General features: G+C 46.6%; 1 protein-coding gene and 1 long non-coding RNA gene across 5 annotated transcripts in view; one reads left to right on the top strand and one right to left on the bottom strand.

Moving 5' to 3' along the window:
* Positions 1–21,117, top strand: part of ENO4 (enolase 4) — a 506,130-nt gene that overhangs the window by 428,244 nt on the left and 56,769 nt on the right. For all 3 annotated transcript variants that reach the window (XM_085603160.1, XM_085603154.1, XM_085603150.1), the window contains one exon: positions 17,093–17,160. In XM_085603160.1, coding sequence (XP_085459286.1) covers positions 17,093–17,160 — 68 coding nt within the window. The remainder of the gene's footprint in view (positions 1–17,092; positions 17,161–21,117) is intronic.
* Positions 1–21,117, bottom strand: part of LOC146866920 (uncharacterized) — a 203,254-nt gene that overhangs the window by 148,149 nt on the left and 33,988 nt on the right. The window contains exon 2 of one of the 2 annotated variants that reach the window (XR_014960798.1): positions 10,395–10,470. The exons of the other annotated variant lie outside the window; for it this stretch is intronic. This is a non-coding gene — a long non-coding RNA (uncharacterized LOC146866920). The remainder of the gene's footprint in view (positions 1–10,394; positions 10,471–21,117) is intronic. 2 annotated transcript variants of the gene reach the window in all.

Below are 21,117 nucleotides of genomic sequence, written 5' to 3'. Positions count from 1 at the left end.
AGCGTAATGACTGTACTTTCTAACTTCATCTGACCTGCATCTACTATTAACAACCGAGGTGGTGCATCCAACTAAGTAGTCAACCACAGTCATGTTGGCACCCCAATATGTGTAAAGGATTTAAAACGCACAACATTAAAACACCAAATTACCATCAAACCCCAAAAGTAATGACGTGATCTATTCCAGCCAATAAGGACTCAATTGTATAGACCCCAAGCTGCATTGTTTCAAACGCCGTTGCTTTAAACCAATACGGTGGCCAGTGGTTCACCCGGACCTACATAACATTCTGGCATTCCCCATGTGTTCATACCTACATCTGATTGTCAAGGTTTTCCCGTCACAAGCCTCACATTGCAAACCCATACAGAAGATGCCCGCATGACCTTGTACCTTGTTACATGTCCTCCAACACTCAGCTACCATGACTTATGGTCTCACATCTCGAAAGCAGCGGACAAAGGGTCTGCCCCCACACCTGCATCAACTTATACCAATTTGAGTGGTCACATGGACCCGATAGAATACTGCACCTTTTAACGTGAACCCGCTATATTGTAATCATTACTCGTAACCAATCAAAAAAGGCCCGCCGTGTTTCACCAACATATATACCCATTCCTAATCATTTGAGTAGACAAAATATATGCCCCTCTTTAACAAAGGATGGAGTTAAAGGTTTCTTTGTTTTCTACACTAGGAGTAAAGTAATAAATATGTAGATACATAACCACATGGAATGGATATACACATATGAGGTAAATAATAAAGAAATATGAAATTGTATTGCATAAAGTTCTATATGTGCAAGAATGGATATATAGTTAGAAAGTCAGACTTTCAGAAGTTGCTATATGTAAAATACATTTATTTGTGGCTTTTTATAATTTTTTATTTTATCTTTTCCTCAATATTTCAATAGTCAAGCACTTATTAATACAATTGCTATCATCATATTTACATAATATGATAGATAAATAAAATAAAGTGACCCATTAGTATCTAATCAGATAACTTATATGAAAACTATGCAGTGACCTATATACACATTAAACATAAGGTTACAGAGACGTTATTGTTAGGTTGACCTTTTACCCACACAAATCCATAGAAATTCAGCAGTTATAGTTATACTTATGTTAAGAAACTATAACTTGTGGCCTAAAGTTACTTAACTGCATGAGTTATGGTTTCTTCGGATAAATATAACTGCTGAATTTCTGTGGCTTTGTGTGGGTAGAACATCAACATAACTATAATGTCCCTGTAACCTTCGTTGTTTTTCAGTGAATTCTGTGTTTTTTGTAATGTAAAGTAAAATCTCACCACCATATGTTAATACAACCACCGCCACGCACTGCGGGGGCATGGTGTGAGTTTATTTTTCCATTGGGCTTCGGATCTGCTGATCCATCGTGGATTTACACTGGGTGTTGTGCTATGTGCAGCAGTGGATCTGCTGACTTTCCCAAAAAATTAAATGGTCAATTTTATGCCCCTGAGGAGTCCCTCCGAGACCCCTCCATGTGTCCTATAGGTTCAGGATACATCTATTCTGACAGCTTATGCGTGTTTTTATATATGTTTTCTCCCCAGGGACCCAGCCAAGAAACAAAATGGTCTCCACAAATTTCCTTTCAGGTTGCGGCCAGCCAATCAGGGCCTTGTTTTTCACCTGGATCCGTGGGTACCTGGGGATCCCCCTGCAGATCCACGAAGGATCTGTGCCCCCAGATATCTATTTTTCTTTCCTTAATAACTACAAAATTCCTGCCCGGTGGGGTGAGCTTCTCGTCCCCTGTCCACTACACGGCCCACGGTCGCACATCGGATGGGCAAGGACGGGCCCGTGGGGCCGGAACCAAGCAGGGCACCATAGACAAGTTTACCACGGCTACCGGGGGTGCTGTGGGTGGGGATGGGGGCACTCAGCTCTGGATAACGCGGCCCTTCTGGCAGCAATCAACAATGCCCGGGATATGTTGGATGCAAAAATTGGCACGGTGGGGTCTGAGGTTTCCTTTCTACGCCAAGTTCTCCACAAAGCAGTAGACTGGATCACCGAGGCGGAAATGAGGGTCTCAACGGTCGAAGATTCAGTAACCTCAATTCAAAAGAAAGTAAATAAGTTGACTGTTGTCACACAGGAACTGGCTTCTAGAGTAGAGGACACGGAGGCCCGGATGAATAACCTACGCTTTGTGGGCCTGGCCGAGGGCTGTTAAGGGGTATCCATGACGAACTTTATCACTAAGTGGCTTAAAGGTATCCTGCCTCCTAATCTCCTATCCTCTGCCTTCATAGTAGAGCGGGCGCACAGGGCCCTGACACAGAAGCCCCCTCCGGGTGAGGCCCGAGGCCTGTTATCGCCAAGATCATGAATTACGCCGACAGGGATGCTATTCTGCGATTCCCCAGGACACATAAAGACAGCTTCATATATGAATCTAGCTCTATCTTGGTCTTCCCGGACTACATGCGCTTGGTCCAGCAACAACACCAATCCTTCATGGCTGCAAAGCGTAGACTTAGAGAATTGAATGTACAATATATGCTGCTATATCCGGCTCGAATGCGGATAATCTATAATTCCAAGTCCTATTTCTTTGATACCCCAGAGGCGGTCTTCGCATGGTCTGATGAGCGCCCACAGCTCCGAGCGAACTCCCTATCAGCCTTGGATTCAGACTCCTCTCGCAGTTCCAGAACTCAGCGGCCACGATGCAATAAGTCCCAGAAGTGGCGAGGCCCGGGGTCAGATAGAGTTTCGCCGAGCCCTGAGTGACCGCCTTGATGGCTTCAGACTGCTCCACTAGCCAAATAGTGTTTCGTAAGACAACATGTATATTGAACTCTGTTTTAGGAATGTCGTCCTCTGAGTGGGCGTGATGACCCGCTTTGCGGGCTGCTAGGCCAAGATCGTTTTGCACTCCCTGTTTTCTTAGGTTGATAGGGTGGGATGGGAACCTTTGGTGTGGTATCAGAGGGCCCCCCGTTGGGGGTCCTCTGCTCTCTACACCGCAACAGATGCTCCTTGTTTCTGGAAGTGTCGGATGGGGGGTGGGAGGGGTCCGTTTATCGGAAATGTTGGTTTATTTTGTTTATGTATGGTTAACACATGCAGACAATGTGTCATGTTACATATTGTCTCCTATACAGATCCCCTTGCTTTATACAACTTCTTCCTAGAACCCAATGACGTCTGGTGAGATACATCCCCTGGGGGACTTAACAGTGGTCTCCTGGGGGGCGTGGCTAGCAGCCGAAGGGAATGGCCGCAGGCTAACGTGGCTCCGGCGCCCTCGCTGCTAATCCTGATGAATATTCACGCAGCATCCTGTTTTTACACCCCGTTCCAAGAGGAACCCGGCCCTGGAGTCCCGGGAGGAAGAATCAAAGCTGTTTTTGAAATGGTGGGGCCGTAATCAATCCAAGCACAGCCCGATGCGGCCGGAGCTCCGGGACGACATGGCGGCACGTTCTCGTTCCCTCGGCCGCTAGTGTGGTGGGGACGGGGATCGGACAGCGTCAGTTGTCTCCATCGGAGCTGCCCAACGTCAGCGGTAGTGGAGGTGAGCCACGGTGGGCCCGCGAGATATATTAAAATTTCAGCCGCACCGCATCTTTGCCGATCGCCGGGGCAGGAAGAGCCCGGGATGGCGAGAGCAACCGCACTCAGCCGGCATCTGCGCAACTGGAGGCCCCGGCTTTGTGGGGCCGATTAGACTGCCGTCCCAGACCTTGACTGCTGCTGGGGAGACTAAAGGCACACTGCGGAGAGTGTGTATCAAGCCCTGTCCTCCCCCCCCCCCTCGCCTCTTCAGCCACTGCGCGGATTTGCGGGGCGGGCTAGGGGTAGGTGTGACGGTCGCCGCCGGATCTGAGACCCCGGCCTCTGAGGCCTCCCGAGCCGTGTTTAACACCGGCTGACGCAGGCAGCCAGTTTTAAGAGGCAGCGGCGGGGAGCGCTGAGTAGAGTGGTGAGTGGCCCTGCACCCCGTGAGACACTGTAGGGGGGACACAATAAGTGCTGCAGTGCCTGGAAGTGCCCACAGAGATTCCTAACCACACCTGCATAACATTGGGACAGGTAGCATCATTCACAACTGGGAAAAAGAGTGACATTCCCCCAGGGCACTGCTCTCAGCATTCCCAGCTGCACCCTGATGGACACTCAATGTAGCGGATGCATGCAAGTCCAGCTTGCAACAGAGAGACTGGTTAATGCTCCACGGTTTTTCTTTCACTGCTGTGCTTAGTTACCCCATCGCTGCCCCACAGAGTAAAGGAGACTTACAATCTGACCGGCAAAAGCGGAGTAGGGAACCGCCACAACCTGTGCATATATAGTGCGCTACCACCGGCCCTGCACTGTACCCAGCTCTTCATCTATATACCTGCGGCTGGAGGGTCAGTAGCTCAGGAAATCCAAGAGGCCGTCAGGGGACACATCTCCCCCCCCCCCCCCCCCCGGGCAGGCGGCGGTAAATACTGGGGCTGATCCCACGAACATCAGTAATACCTGGGCCGGGGCGCCATGGCGTCCGGTAAGGGCGGCAAAACTCAGGCGCAAATTAAACTGGCCAAATTTGCATGGTCGGCCGTAGGAGGAGAGAAGGAGACCATGACGCAGGAGTTGTCTGAGTCGCAGCAAAACCCGCCGCCACTGAAGAAGTTGACACTGCAAGACATTACGGCGGCCATTACAAGTGTGCGGACCTCCTTAGAAGCTTGCATGGACACTGTAAATGTAGAGGTCTCCCTTATCAGAGCTGACCTTCGGAAAATGGACTCTCGTGTAAAAGAGGTGGAGGAAGGCACGGCGGAGTTACACAAAGATACTACAGTTCTGAAACAGCAAGTCACTCAACTGTTAGATCAACAAAACAGGATGGCGCACCAGCTTGAGGAGTACAAAGGGCGGGCACACCGAAACAACATACGGATTTTAAGCGTCCCGGAACGGGCAGAATGGCCTGTGGTAGACCTCTTCGTCAAGGAACTGATCCTGAAGAAGTTGCAACCGAAAGGACTCTCCAACTATTTCTCCATTGAACACGCCCACCGCGTACCTGGTGGAAGACCGAAATCAGGAGCCCCGCCGAGACCTATTATAGCGCAAATTTTCAATTATAGGGATCAAGACATTATACTCCAGACTGCACGTGCCACTCTACCGCTCAAGCTGGAAGACAGCGCTATTACTTTTTTCCCCGACTTCACCGCGAAGGTCCAAACCCAACGTCGCAGTTTTCTAGCGGTTAAACGAGCCCTGAGGGACAAGGAGGTGAAATATGCCATGTTGTTTCCAGCAAAACTCAGAGTGGAATCAGATGGCAAAACGTGGTTCTTCTGCTCTCCTGAGGATGTGTGGGACTGGCTAGAGGGCTGGCGCCGTGCGGAAAAACCCAACAGGAACCGCAACGGTGGTCCTGGATCCAGTAGACCTGAGCAAGGAGCTGACCGCCATGGCGACCGGACCAGTAAGGAGAAAGAATCGGACTTAGTGTCGCATAACTGAACTGGAGGAACTCTAAGTTCAGATAAGGTTAAACTTAGCTATGCATAACGACTCTGGGGTAGGACGGAGCTATGATTGGGACAATAGAGTGCCTTTTCTCGGCATAGAGCGCTCAGGTATGCCCTCGATAGTGAAGTACAGAACTGGATAGTGGTGTACCTGACGTCTTTGATTATATGTTGAGCACTGGGGCTGGGTGTTCCTCACAATAGGCAGTATACTGTGTAATTATCCTTACAATGCAGTGGAGGGAAGGACATAACTGCAACCCTAGAACCTTTCCATGATCCTGGCGAGATTATTAATACTGGAAGGCTTCGGGGTACAAACAATGGAAGGGGATTGGATATGTCTGAATTGCATAATGTGTAACATGCTTATATCGTCCAAAAGCGGCGGGGGAGGTAGTGTTGTGGCCGGGTGCTTCACAGTTGGGAGGGGGGGCCACAGGCACTCTGCCTAGTTGGGGTGTGGGTAGTTGGAAATCCACTGGCAGGGAGGCGGGGGGGGAAGGGAGGAGCAGACGGGGTTTCTTTTTGGTTAGTTTTAATGTTACTTGTCACGAAGCACAGTGTTATGCATCAGCTCTAGGATGTACTGTCCCCTCGAAGGAGCCATGGTTTATACACATACTGGTCATGGTGCACCCGGGACCGCTGTTCATCCTCCCGGTGCTGTCACAGGAATTTTGTCAGCTCACGTCGCAGTTTTACTATGGGTAGCACAATAGAAACGAAAATGTCCATCACATCACGGGTCTAGATCTTGTATTGCTGTGTTTGAGGTGGCCAGGAAGTTGGCGCAGCTGGTGTTTCAGTTGTTGAAATTGACGATAGCTTTGGGGAGGCTGCTGTTGTGTTCAGGTTGGTGGGTGTTCCAGAGAATGGTGTTCCAGTCCTGGTCAGTGACACAGTTCCAGTTTTGGTTGGCTGGTCTGGTGGTAATGATGCGTTTTGGACCTGGATAGGGGGTGCTGAACTTGATGAGGTTGTGGCCTGTCTAGGAGACTGGTGTGGGCTTGTCAAATCAAATATCTTCAAAGGTGTGGGAAATAGGATCCAGGAGGTGCCTGGCGATGTGGAGAGGTGCCTTTATTTGTTGGGTGCTGCCAAGGCTTCCAAAGTCATTGATAACTGCTTTTGAGTTAGTGTCGTCGTGGTCATCCAGGTGGAAATTCAGGCCTCTGAGTTGCTAGCGTCGACGACGAGTGGTGTATTGAGGTCTGTGATGGTAAATTTGGTGCACAGTCCTGGTGATCTGAAGATGAGAGTGTTGATTATGGAGCAGTTGGCTGTGACTTGGAACTTGAACACCAGGTGTTACATGTTGGAGGATGATGTGTCTTGGGAGGTGGGGCAACTGATGGCATTCTTGTAGATGATGGTTATTCCACTCTCTGAGCTTGTGAAGTCTGTTGTTACTAGTGATCTTGTAGTTGGGGGGGGGTGGCTGTGGTGATGACAAGTGCCAATGATGGGCTCAGCCAGGTTTCCATGAGGAAAAGTTGGTCTGGAGCTTTGTCATTGAGCAGGTCCCAGATCTCTGTGGAATGTTTGGTAAGTAACTGAGTGTTGAGGAGCATGCATGTGAGTGCGGAGTGTTGTGTGAATGGTTGCACAACTGTGTGAGAGAATGGTGCTGTTGGTGCGGGTGCAGTGAGTGTTGGATGTGAGTAAGTGTATGGAAACTTGGAGGAAGCAGAGGAGAACGCACCCATGTTGTTGTGTGGTGTGGCATGGCAGCACCGTGGGGAGCTGTGGCCAGGGTTGAGGTTGTCGAGGGTCACCGCATGGTAGCAGCATAAAGTGGGAGGTCAGGCTTCCAGGCACTGGGAGCGGTCCAAGCATTGAAAGGCTCAGACAGGCTTGGTTTTGGCACTCCAGCAACCACCATCACCAGGTAGGTCCTGGTATCCCAAAGAGAGGAGGAGTGATGTCACTTTCTGTGGAGATGGATGATGGGAAATCCAATGATGTCAATTCCTGTGCAGATGGATGATGGGAAATTCAGTGATGACACTTCTTGTGCTTATGGATGATGAGGTTTGTATACTCCAACTCAGTGATAACAGCTTGTTCAAAGGTCAGAATTTCGCTGTGTATAGACTGCACCGGTGGTTGGAAAGGTTATTTGTTTTTAAGCCCTGTGTTAACCTCAGTTGAATCAGTAGCAGTGTTATCCCGAAAAAAGGCTTCAATCTTATTATACTAAACATATTTTGCTATTTCACACCTGAATGTAAGCATCAAATTTGGGTGTAGGGGCAAATGGTGAGCCTTTTGCTAGAACCTGTTGTTCAGTATCAGTCAAGTGATGCGTACTCAGGTTCACCACTGGTTGTGGATCTGCTCATGTCAGTTGGTTATCCTTCCTCCTGCTGTGTGTTATCACCTGCAGTTGTTCATCTGTCCACTGTATCCTTGATGTGTCTTTTTGCTTTCCCCTGCCTCGTCATCTGCCCCTGCCTAAAAAACGAGGAATCCCTTGCTGGATATCCCTCTAGAGACTATGAGTTGGAACAGGTTGAGCCAATATCCTTAGAGGAATGTGGGTGTCGTGGGCTGGTGATACCGTTGGTATCTACATCTGTCATTCTCGCCTCTACTACTGCTAGTCATTTGAGCTGAACGATCAAATCTGGGTTGGTGACCTTTTTCTTGATGTCTGTTTAAGTGTCTGTGCTGTATGAACTGGTTTGGTGTAATAAATGTCAGTTGTTGAAGGGGAGGATTTTTCATGGCTGAATCTTCTAATGTCCTTTCGTAATGTAGTTATCTGTGATTGCCTAAGGAAATCTTTGAACTGATTCAGGTCTTTATTCATTACATCTAGTCGTTTTTTTAAAGCTGTGATATGCACAAGCTTTTTGAGATGGTTCTCACTGGTTTGGTTCATCATAACACTAGATAGTCATTTTGCTGGGTTGCTAATCAACACTAACCAATCTCTTGTGCACTTCTAAGCCACGTAGAACTATTCCTTACAGAAGGTGAAGTCATCAAAGACATTTCTGGGTTCGTAAAGGAAAATCGGACTTCTTGGGGCAGTCTTTGCCCGCAAATTTTCAGTCATACTAGTTTAGATGCGCTGAACAATAATATGTATGGGCTATGTCTATACTCTGGAGGGATCCATGTCATAATGAATGAACTCTAGGGCTACAGGAGCCTTGTTGGGTTTTGCAAAACGGCTGGGCTGCAAACCCTTGCCCGCGATTTTGAAAATATATAATGCTAAGTGCGTGCCCATGGCCCTGTATGGCAGTGAGGTCTGGGGCTATACGTCGCCAGTTGAAATTCAATTAATTGAGAATGCCTTTTTTCGGAAACTATTGTTATTACCTGCTTCTAGTTCAATCTTTAATATCCATGAAGACTTGGGGGCCGAGTACTTAATGGATCAGATTTCTGTTGCCCCATTAATGGGTTGGTTAAGGGTTTGGGCGCAGCATCCACCAAGCCTAAACCAGCTCATCATACAAGATTGTGTGGCCCTTGACAAAGCCATGTGTATTCCTTGGCTGCGTTATATTAAATCTAAGCTGAAGACTCTTGGCTATTCAGAATTATTTGATAGGCCATGTAAGTTGTCTCAATCAGAAATAAAAGACTTTAAGTCCCAGTTCATGTGCAGGGCAAAGTTGTTGAGAGAAGGCGAGGAAGTGTGCAAACCATCTGTAAGGAGATTTGTCATGTTAAGTATGGGCAATGAGATTCAGCCATACTTGACCTATATAAATAACCCATTTCACTTGTTTTTATTGACTAGGTTCAAACATGGCATGTTACCTTGGCTCCTAGCTCATCCAAAGGGCTTTTTTAAAGAGGGCACCTTGGCCCATTGTCCTTGTGATAATGTCTCTGAACAAGATACGCTGCATATGGTTTTTTTCTGTAAATTTTATATCTTGCAACGTAAGAAATTTATTTGCCCCATTTTTAAGAACTGTCACTTTGAGCAAGTGAGGCCCGCGTTGGTATACCTGCAAACGCTGGGTTCTCCTTTTGTCTGTTTTGGAGTTGCCAGCTATCTTACTGGGGCCATTAGAAGTAGAAATCGAATGTAGCTTAATATATCTTACCTCTACTTTTTAGTTTGTTTAGCAGTCTGAGACTGGGCCTTTTTTTCCTTTATCTTGAAGCTATTAAATAGTTTTATAATTGCTGGCTTGTTTTACCTTTTAATGTCAATGTTCGCCAATTATTTTTTCAAAATATGTCTTTATGTATAATTGTTAATTGTGTATTGTCTGAAATCCTTTTGTAAATTATTCTTAAGTGTAACTATTTGCAAATGAAATTTTGTGTATGCTTTGATGGTTTTAATTATTAACCGAATAACGCTATTGTTGACTTGACTTGACTTGAATGAGACATACCGTGCATGGGGCTAATGAGCAAAAACATGTGACCACTATGATGCACAAATACTAGTACTCCAATGCACCCAATCTCCTATAATTTTAATCATCTCCTTTTTACACTAGGAATAAAGATTTTTGTCAAGACACTGTGGTGATTTAAACCACACTTGTCCGATTCCTTGCTTTTCTTACCTGGGTAAAGAACATTTAAGTGCTTCTTGATATCTGGGAGCCCATTTGCCATTATAATAATTTGGGGGAAATGAGGACGCTTTGGATAAAGCATCACACCTGGGTAGGTGTGTAATCTTTTTCTAATCTGTTAACTCTTTCCTGGACACATATACCCTTTGTTTGGGTAGTTTCCACTTTGAGGATAGTGTTGATCTCTTTGGGTGTTGCTCTTTTTATGCGCATTTTGGTTGGAGGGCGCAAATCCCGATGCCCTGATCCCTCTGTATCCTTGAGGATTTATGTTTCATGATGTTGTCAATTAAGTGTACTCACCTTCCCTTCTAGTGTATGACAGAATCAATAACTGTGTCCCAGGCACTAAAAAGGGTCCAAGGGTCCTTAAGCTCCTCTAAAAAGGAAAGCAATTTGACAAAATTACAACAGGACACATTACAAAAATCAATATTATAAAAACGAATTAAATCAAAGTAAAGCAAACTATTGTAATCCTTAATTACAACTGCTTGAAAGGAGTAGCGATCAGTAACCAATTCAACCTCTGATATTTTTAGAGCTAAATTAACCCTCCTTCATTTGCTGCATTTCGCTTGCCCATGAAAAGAAGGGGTGGCATCAACTGAATAGCAAGGAAAGCCCTAACACAATAGAAGGTTTATAGCCCAAGTCTCTTGAAAAAGGTTAATGTTAAATTGGCATATCAACATCCAATCCGGGTTGCCAATCTTGGAGCGAATACCTGCAATGTTCCAACTGATCAATGAAAAAAAGGTTGCAGGCTTACTAAAAAGCCTTTCAGAACCAGATTGATTTGATTCTACACACGAGGAATGAGTAGTAGACTTTCCTATTACCCCCCCCCACACCTCCCCCCTTCAAGGAAGGAATATGGGGTTAGTAAACTTGGGTACAACTGCTGCTAAAACTTCATCTAATTAGATTATCCCTTCCATCTCCCAAAGTCTGGGACTGTGGAACAAGAATTTGTCTATGAAGTCCTCTTTCCAGCGGTCCTGAATTCGGTCGTAGAGCAGCAGTCTCGATATTACGTTCCAACTCAAAAACGTAGCCCTAATCCAAGCTCTGCAAAACTTTCTTGGAGACTACAGCCTTATTGGAGAGTGAGAGGGTCTTGATCTGGCTTTCAATAGTTTTCAATCTATCCAAAATTGAAGATAATTCTGCTTGAAGCAACTTTGAGAATTTTTTATAGCAATCGTCCATAAGAGATTTGATAAGAGTTTGTATAGAGTTGAAATCCAAGTTAAGCCCCCTTGGCTGGGCACCTCTACATGAAAAACCTTTGTCCAATGCTTTTTTCACTTCGCCATCAGGGCTTCAGGACTAGCAGTACTTACTACTGTCAACGACAGGCTTAGGTCTGACAAAACGATAGAACAACTGGGGGGGATGCCAAAACAGGTAAACTACTAGCCAAATCAATAGGAGCAGCAGAACTCAGGCCCATAGACTGCCTTATTTTGATTAGGGCTATTTCATTACTGCTAACGCTCAATGCCCCCTCTAACATATGGTCCATAGAAATAATTTCATCAGGTGCAGCAGCAGCTGCCACATATACGCCAGTGACGTTACCTTTGACCATGGAGAGACAATGAAATGACACCAAAGGCAGAGGCCACCTCACTACTAGCTCGCAAAGCACCATGTGTGTACTAGGACAGGCAGTCCAAAAGTCGAACAAAATGGCGCCCTTCCCTCGTCCAGGACTGTGCAAGATATAGAAATAAAGACACCTCTCCAAAAACCATGAACTGATGTAAATACAGCACCTTACAAATGGAGAGCAAAGGGAGGTCGCCTGACCCAGCCTTTTCTGGGCTCAGGCGAGCTTGGTCTTGACCCAGTCTTCGCCCAAGCACAACCCGTGTCACGGTAGACCCCCACAGATTGGATACACCTCCTCCTGTGGTGCTGGAAGTGCTGCCCCGTCTCTTGGTGGTAAAGAATTCTGGGACATGTAGTCTTGCCTCCACCTGCAGCCACAAATGTCTCGTAGGCTAGTAGTTATGCCATTGTCCTCGTCATAATCTCGGTCTTCCCACTAATTAGATTACATTTTGTACATTATTTATGTATAGTATGCACGGTGTTACCACTTGTTTTCTTTTGGCACTAAGATTCCTCGCAAAGCCAATTAATAGTGCTTTTTGTGACTTTAGTTTTCTGGGAATCATCATGGTATTTGAGCTGTTCCTGTCCTTTGTGCCCTCGCTGCATAGCTTATGAGGGGTTTGACACGTGACATTTAGTGCTGTGCTTGGTCCCAAATTTGCTGCAAAAAATCTTTTGTACATGAAAGATGACTGCGGCTATTATTTGCTCCACTTTGCATCGTGCCCATGCTTATTTTTTAGGGAGCATGGTCTCTAGTGTCCATTATCAGAAAACTGTACATACATTCGGTAACATTGTCTATGATGGAGACTGTGTTACCTCTGCACATCCTTAATCTCCCAACCAATCACTTCCCCTTCAAGTCCTCAAATCGTTTGAGGCAAGGCATCACCATTTATATACTCGTCACCTACAGTCAGCATCCTGGGTAGCTACTCACGACATAAGAAGTGCTTTCCACCTCTATGACAGTATTTGGAGAAGGTTTCTCTGGTCTATGCAAAAGATGGATAAGGTCATAGAATCTGCCAGAGTCAGGATTACCAAAGTTGCATAATGTTCTTTTAAAGCCGTTTTGCACTGCACTATTTTTACATTAGTATACTATAACAGTAACTGTATTAAGGAGTGTATTTGGGTCCAACTATGATGACAGGCATATCCGGTCTTGTGAAGTCATGACCTTTGCTATTTCATATTATATGTTTCACATGCATTTACTCCACCGGCCGAACCCTCATGCGCAGTGAAGCTAGAAAGCAGGCACAGGCTCTCGGTCACCAGCCACCACCATCCACTTCACTTATCAACCTTTCATCGCAAATCTCTGTGTATGAAAGGTTAAGAATAGCAGTGGAAGAGATTGATGAAGGCAGTAGCGGCCTATCCGGTGCCAAAGTGGCGGGGCGGGCCAGGAGGAGGAAGTTGGGTAATCGGGTACATAGTAAAAATTCTTTTTTTTAAATAACACACTATCGCCGCCATCTGCTGCTTCGTGCTCTTCTGGGCAGAGACTCCCAGAATGCACTGCGGCCAATCATGACGCTGCAGGAAACCAGTGGACTGCGCTGAGCGCTGGGACTTTGCACTGCCAGGCAGACTGGGAGCCTGTGCCTGCTTTCTCCAGCCCCAGCTGTGTTGCACTGCGCATGAGGGTTTGGCTGGCCGTTGAGGGTTTGGCCAACGGCTAGCCAAACCCTCATGCACCGAGAAGGGACAAGAGAGTGCACTAACACTCCCCCACCACAGTGTCCTCTCCCTGGACCCTCCCCCAAGACTCGTCAGAGACCTGGGGACGGGTCCAGGCGATTAAAATAAAACAATAAACGCGTTTAAACCCTGTTATATTATCATTTTATTTTTCGGGTGTTGGCAAGTGGGGGCAGCGCTCCTGCGCCCTAATAGAGAGGCCGCCGCTGCCTGGTATCTGGACATACCTTGCATAGGCATTCGAGTTATACCTGCGCTTCTTTACTCGCGTCGGTATGACACACACCACCAATGTTTTGTAAAAGTTCATTGATGGTTTTGAGTCCTTCGTGAATTACAGAGATTTGAGCATTAACCCCTAAAACCTTCATAATGATTTTGGGCCATAAATCCATGAAATCTAGAGCTTTTACGGTTTGCAACCATGTTTTTAAAAATGTTCAGGCCTATACTTTTCTGAGAGCTGTTTTTAACAAGCCGGGTCTCAACATTTTCTAGGAGGAAACTCTTTCTTCAATCCCAGGATTTTGTGTGTGATTTTATGTCCGGACAGCGATACATTTCTTATTCATAGGATCACTTTATAGCAGGTATATCTCCTCGGTCTGTTATAGGAAGCAAGGCTCTCGGGCTATGCTGATAACCGCTTCCTTCAGCCAGAGGAGAATAGATTTTGAAGGTTCCTTTTCGCTCTGCCCTCGAGTGGCCCACATTTCCTGCCATGTTCCTTCTTTAAAAGATACAAATCAAGCTCTCGTTGCGCTTGCTTTCGATTACTGCACAAATCCCTCTGCTATTCTAAGTTGATTATTAAGGATGGCTTGAGATCAGATTTCCACGTGTATCCCAACAGGAGTACTTGGGATGTTTATTTTAATGGGATATCAAATGTAGCTTCATTGTGCACGAAAAATAACTTTTTTGTAACTGTAAAATAAAACAAATTGGTTGATTTTCTTTCCTGTGCAAAATAAGCAAAGTTGCCCAGTTTAGGAGAGGAAATTGACGGTATGCACACCCTTAATTGTAAGTTTCCTTGAAGGAGGGTGGTTATCATCTTGAATTTCTAATTGCACCCAGAACTTACCACAGTCTTTATAAACTGCACTTTTCTCCATTTGTTTTGCTAAAAGTGCATTCACATTTATGAAATTTACTTTCATTCTCTCTCATGTGAGAAGAAATTGGTCTTTAATCGTGCCAGCTGGCCCTCAAAAAAATCACATTCAATTAATGTCGAGGCAAAAGTACTGGCAAAGCTCCTGGCTTCCCGCTTGGTGTCCATTATCCCTTCGTTGGTCCATGCGGACCAATCCGGATTCATGCCAGGGAGGAACACGGCTCTAAACATTTGCCGCACTAACAATGTCCTAGGGCGCTAGCCCTTTATTGCGGAAGATGCAGTAGGTGTTCGACTCTATAGAATGGCCTTATCTCTTTGAGGTGCTGAGACGCCTGGGGTTTGGCCCGAAGTTTTTAGGGTGGATCAGAATTCTCTATACGGACTTGAGGGGCCAGGTAAAAGTCAATAACCGCATGTCTAGAGTGTTCCCGTTGGGCAGAGGCACCAGGCAGGGCTGCCCCCTGTCCCCCTGATTTTCTCCTTAATTCTTGAACCACTGGCCACCTGGGTGAGAGGGGACATCTCAATTAGAGGGCTGAAATGGGCGGAAGGACAAAAGGATAGAATTTTGCTATATGCGGATGATATCCTGGTATATGTAGTGCCCTCATACACTTCAATACACACATTGTTGAATATTTTCATACATTTCGGCAAATATTCAGGATACACTATTAATTGGACCAAATCGGTGCTATTTGTTCTTTGGGGTCCTGTCCCCAGGCTCCCTCGGGAATGTGAAATTGAAATAGCTCCAAATGGATTCCGATATTTGGGGGTCTATATTACACCGGATCCCCAACTCTTTTAGTATACGAATCTGGCCGTCCCCCTAAAAGACTGCGTAGTGATGTCAAATACTGGAGATCTTTGCCGCTATCTCTGCTGGGCAGAGCTACTCTGTTTAAAATGCTGGCTCTCCCGCGATTCCTGTATATCCTTTAAAATTGCCCCTACAAGGTCCCTGACTCATACTTTAAAAGTATTGAAAGCGAGGTTCGGTTGCTGTTGTGGGACAGTGGAGCGCCTCGTATAGCACTGCACAAAATGGCTAAAGGGTGGTATGATGGGGGGATTGCTCTCCCAGACATCAGACTTTATTATTGCGCCTTACAGTTAGTGACTATAAATCACTGGCTGTACCGTTCCCCGTTAGACCCTGCTTATATGCTAGAGAGATATCAGATGGGAAGGGAGGGGTGCCTAGGAGCTCTACATACGAAGGTCCGGAGGGGGAGATATGGGGGCCCTACTGCGCAGACGGTCGAAATTTGGCATCAGGCAACTAAACGCCTGGGTTGGACCGAGGTGTTGACCTAGGCTACGCCCTTATGGTCTACTCAGAAACTCGGGCTCCTGTGTTCTCAACCGGGCTTCGATAAATGGGACGCAATCGGAATAGCGAACATTGGCCATCTGAAGAAGGGCAAACTCCTCACATTTAATGAACTACAATAGAAATATAAACTGGCCCAAGGGGAAATATTCCGCTATTTGCAAATCCGCCCTTCCGGGCTTGGATACCTTACAGGAATTGTCCCCTTTGGAGGACCGGCTACTCTTTGAGCCCATGCCAACCAAAGCTGTATCACTAACATATCGAAAACTTTGTAACAATCTGCCAGATCCCCTTCAGGCTCTGCGTGACAGGTGGCAGGGCGATATAGGACAAATTGAGAATGAGGACTGGCAGACAGCACTGATGTCTCCAAGGGAAGCAGCTATCACTCTCCGTTTTCGCTTAATCCAATTAAAAGTCCTACATAGCACATACCTCGCGGGGTCCTAGTAAAAATGGGAACCAGACAGAGTGCTCTCTGTCTACGTGGCTGTCACCAGGAGGCAACCTTTTTTCACACGATATGGGACTGTCCGCTCCTGCGTCACATATGGGAAGGGGCAACAACACAACGGCAGGATGCCACAGTGAAACAAATAACACTCACACCATCGCTGGGGCTTCTTAATATCTGGGACGCTACTGATCTTACAGAAGTAGAACAGTAATTAGCCACGCTGGGGTACACACTGGTCAAGAGAGCGACAGCATTTCTAGAGGAGAAATATGAAAATGCCATGAACCTCTGCTGGACTACACTTGGATATTAGCAATTTGTAGCACGGCCTTGAATTCTCCTGGCACAGGGTGTCACCTAATTAATAAAAACATTCTTACAAATTAGGCTTTAAAACAAGGAGGAGTTAAGTGGCTGGTAGACTGCAGTGCCAAAATCATTTGCTTTATTTAAAGTGGCTTTGAAATGCTTTAGAAGTTACACAAGAATATTTTTGTCTTGGCTTCGTTTTACATGTTTAAAACATTGACATTTATTTAGTTTTTTCCTCTTTTTTTAATGTATTGTGCTTTGCCTTTCCATTCTCTGCGAGTGACTAATTGCCAAAAGGCAATGAAAAATCTTTACTAAAGTCTTATAGTTATATTTTGCACGGTAGAAGGAAATAAATTATATTTTTGAAAATCAGACAGTGCTCTTGTTGTGGTACAAAGAAATAAAGTTTACGTTTTCAATTTCTTCCTCAGAGAGAAAAGACGTTGCAGTTCTTGGAAGTACTGATGGGGAATCTTGTGATGACAGCCTCGCAGACCTGGTACGTGCAATACATGACTTGTATGTACAGTAAAACTTTTCCTTGTTCATAAGTTATTCCTTGTGAGCTTGCATTAAAATTGCACCTGGGATGATTGCAAATAAAAACAGGCAATTGTTCTGCATATTCAGTGAAATTACACATTATTGCTTTTTGGTGAAATGTATGTTTTTCCAGTGAGGGCATTGTTCCAAGTGAGGCCTACCCATCAGTTTGCTGTTAAGCTGGTCCTAGGCTCACATTTTTAGTGTAGAACACTAAACGTATTAATTCAACAGACAGGGGCAACTCCTCTGGTGGAGTGGAGGAGCATCGCACCACTTAAATTACCCCCAAAGATGAAAAATAAAATGGTAATTCATTACCATATTTTTTTTGTCCTCCTATCCTTAACGGAGTGTCAGGACGGGCCGGGGCCGCTGCCGAATGACAGCAGCAGGGAGGAGGATGGGCTCATTGTGCACTTTTCAAAGTGCGCATGTCCCTTTGGCCGGCTGTCTTGCGACACATGCACACTTTGAAACCTCTAACCAAGCTGTCTTAAGACAGCTGGGTTAGAGTAAGCGCAGGGCTCCAGTGTTTTCGGGAGTGGCGAGTGAAGCCGCTTCCTGCAATCAGGGTGCTTCTCTCACTTCATGACAGCAGCACCAGTGGCTTCAAGCCCTAAAATGGAATTTGTAGATAAATCACAACAATTGTTAAGATCCTGGCTGTGAGGAGGGGTAATAAAATAGTATTCAGCTCGGGACCTGGATCAGGGGGTGCATTGATCTATAAATAAGCTTTTAGGGGTAGGGAGAGTTACCTGGTCCCGGTATGGTTATAGGTTTGGTTGAGAATAATGTTATCTGAGCTTCTGAGGATGCATACCCAGGCCCACCAAGTGTGGCAGGAGATTGATTTAAAGTTTTTTTCAGTCACAAAGGATCGTTTTGACCCTTAATGTGAGTTATAGGTCAAATAATAGAAGTTCTGCTTATTTTAGTGAATGAGGAATGGAAATGATCCAAGGGCAAATGAGGACAGGGTCACACTGCAGTGGAAAATTGTGTTGGTGGTTTTATTAATATCCTTGCAGTATGAGTGGAGCACAGAACAGGAAAACACCATGTGTTCCAGGTCTTGTACTCCATATAAGCAGTTCCAGCATTGGGTTGAATTTATTAATTGTAGTTTGAAGAATTTGTCCGGGGTCTAGAAGGATCTATGTAGCAGCCAGTGGCGGCTCCTCCATAGCGGCCAGGGTGCGTTGCCCTACTGCTTTCTCGCAGTGCGAAACGCAGAAACATAAAATGGTAAAACTACCATTTTATGTTTCTGCTTTTCACACTACGAGAAAGCAGAAGTGCCTGGTTGGGTGCGGGCTGGTGGGTGCTCCTCCTCGAGGGCAGGGGGGGAGTAGCTTTGCCCACTGTTGTGGGTACTGACTGTTTGGTCGGCCTCCAGGGCCGACCAACCCAGTCATGCGCACTCCCTTTTTCTCTATGTAGGCTGCTGCATGCAGCCTACATAGAGAAAATGGCCTGGCTGGGGCGCTCTCCTGCTGCGCCTCACCAATCACAACGCAGCGTTGTGATTGGCTTATGGGGAGGGGGAGGGAGGCTACCTGCTTCTTGTTCCTGCGGAGGCAGGAAATCCGGAGCTGCGCGTGGACGCGCGGCTGAACCGGAAGCCACCTCTAGGAGGGGTCATTCCATGCCGAGGATGCAAATCCTGCACGGCTGAAGCCGAGGCGTGTCTCCGAGCTAGACCTCAGCCGGGGTGGGCCTCTGTGGGACCATTCGTACACGCTGCGGGGACACAGGCCCGGGCCTCCATTTGTCCATGGGGGGAGGAGGGGCTGCCTTCCTTTGTGCTAGTCTCTTCCTCTCCCAGCGGGGCCTGATGGTTTGGTACAGACGTGGGATGTATTGGTGCCTTTAGGGTTGATTGATGGGCTGTGCGCCCCGGAAGAGGCAGCGCTGTGAGGCGTGGGGCTCTTGTGCTTTCAATGCATTTAAAGGGACTGAGACATGCCTGCAGCGTTTCAGTGCAGGGCGGACGCTGCAGCTGCGTTGTCCTAGCTCACAGAAGGACCGACTGCGCGCTCTATGCGGAAAATGGGGGCACACGGCGCGCACAGCTGCAGATGCACCATGCCTGCACTATACAGAGCTCCCCCACCCCGGACTACCGCCAGAGATGAGGACATGGAGGGGTCAAAGCATGACAGAATCATGCCGGTCTTCTGGACACAACCCCTACCCTACAGATCCCCCACTCCGCTCCGAGTGCCTGCTGCAGACCTCTCACACTCCCTGCGGCCTCCTGCAGATGAGATCTTCTGTCCACACTCCCTACGCATCTACCCACGCTGAATGAGTGCCTCCTGTGGACATCTCACCCATAGACCCCGCAGACCTCTCTCATTCAGAGCCTGCGGCCTCCTGCAGATCTGCTGCCCACACCCCCTCCAGGTCTCCCTCCCGTATTCCTTAAACCCCCCCTGAGACATCTTCCCCTGTCCATGAACAGTAAAGAGTCTTAGGGTGGATGCAGCTTGACCTGTGCCCCTGCGGGCAGAGTATCCCCGGGTTACAAGAGGTAGGAGGTATGGAGAGCAGGACAGCCTGTGGGTCTGGGATGTGTGGGCACCTAGGTCATAGCTGCTGTACTGAGAGAGAGTGGCAGGTCTGTTATGCAGAGGGTCTTAGTCGGAAGAGGTGGGGTGCAATGGCTGATGTGTGTAGGGGTCTGAGTGCAGGAGAGTTCACTCCTTACTGTAGTCAGAACAATCTGGGTGCAAGAAATGGGGTGTCTGGGTTCAGGACCGGTCCATCTCTCTGTGGTCAGCAGGACCTCCATGCTGGATTATGGATCTGAGGTTACAGGATAATCCTGGACTCTATCATGGAGAGAAGGATCTTGCTGCAGGGCAGGAATCTGAGGCTACAGGATAGTTCTGGTCTCTCTTTGCCTCTACCGGCATTGGGATCCTAGGGTACAGGATAGCTCTGGTCTCTCTGCAGTCAAGTGGATCCTGCAGAGTTAGAGGTCTGAAGTTACAGGATTATCCTGGATTCCATCATGGAGAGAAGCTCAGAAAACCCGGGAAAGGTAAGTTACGTTTTATTTAAATGTTTTTTCATTTTATTTAACCCCCGTGCGATTCGCCTTCCCTCGCGACCACCCACCCTTTCATCCGAGCCCCACACAGAACATCCCGATGGCCGCTGATTCAGCTTCTCTCTGTCATATACTTAGGCCTGAAAACCCATCCGGCGTCTATTTATGTAGGTATTCTGGAGTTTTGTAAGGGTGTGTTTTTAAATGTGCAAGACTTGAAGACTATAGTTCAATCGAAAAAGGTGGTGTTCTCTGTCGTTGTTGCAGGCTGAACATGTATATGTGACGTTTGCTCAATTCACATGGTAAAAGATGTTCTGTTATAAAAACAAAATATGGATGAGCAGCACATGCTAATGAGTGTTCTGACCAAACAAGTCTCATAAACTGGTTTGACAAAGCCTTAGCATAACTCAAAAATAATTAGTGTCAATATTTTGGTGGTAATGACAAGATGACACAGTATATTTGCATTCCTTACTACCGGAAAAGGTGTAATATGTTTTAATTTGACATGGAATACTTTGTGCTGATCGTATCAGTTTGTCTCTTGTTAAATCCCCACATAAGGATTTTTCACTGTGGGTGATATGAATTCAACTGCAGATTGTTGGGTGCACCACTGCTTGTGTGCTAAGTCTTATTCTTGGATTGCATCTGACTTTATTTTGTGTGCTATGAACAGGACCACGAATTGTGTCATCCTGCAGCGTGTGCTGCATAATTATGGCAGTGGTGGTTTCTTTGTTCTTCTAGCCAATTCATCCACCCCTTCCTTACTGCATCCCTCTATTCGCTCCACAACCTCATCCATCGATCCATGGCCTACACATCCATTCATTCACCCATCAG

The sequence above is a fragment of the Triturus cristatus genome, chromosome 1_2 (genome assembly GCF_964204655.1).
Source record: "Triturus cristatus chromosome 1_2, aTriCri1.1, whole genome shotgun sequence".
Taxonomy (NCBI): Eukaryota; Metazoa; Chordata; class Amphibia; order Caudata; family Salamandridae; genus Triturus; species Triturus cristatus.
The sequence above is the reverse complement of the archived record's forward strand: the minus strand, read 5'-3'. Positions and strand labels throughout refer to the sequence as shown.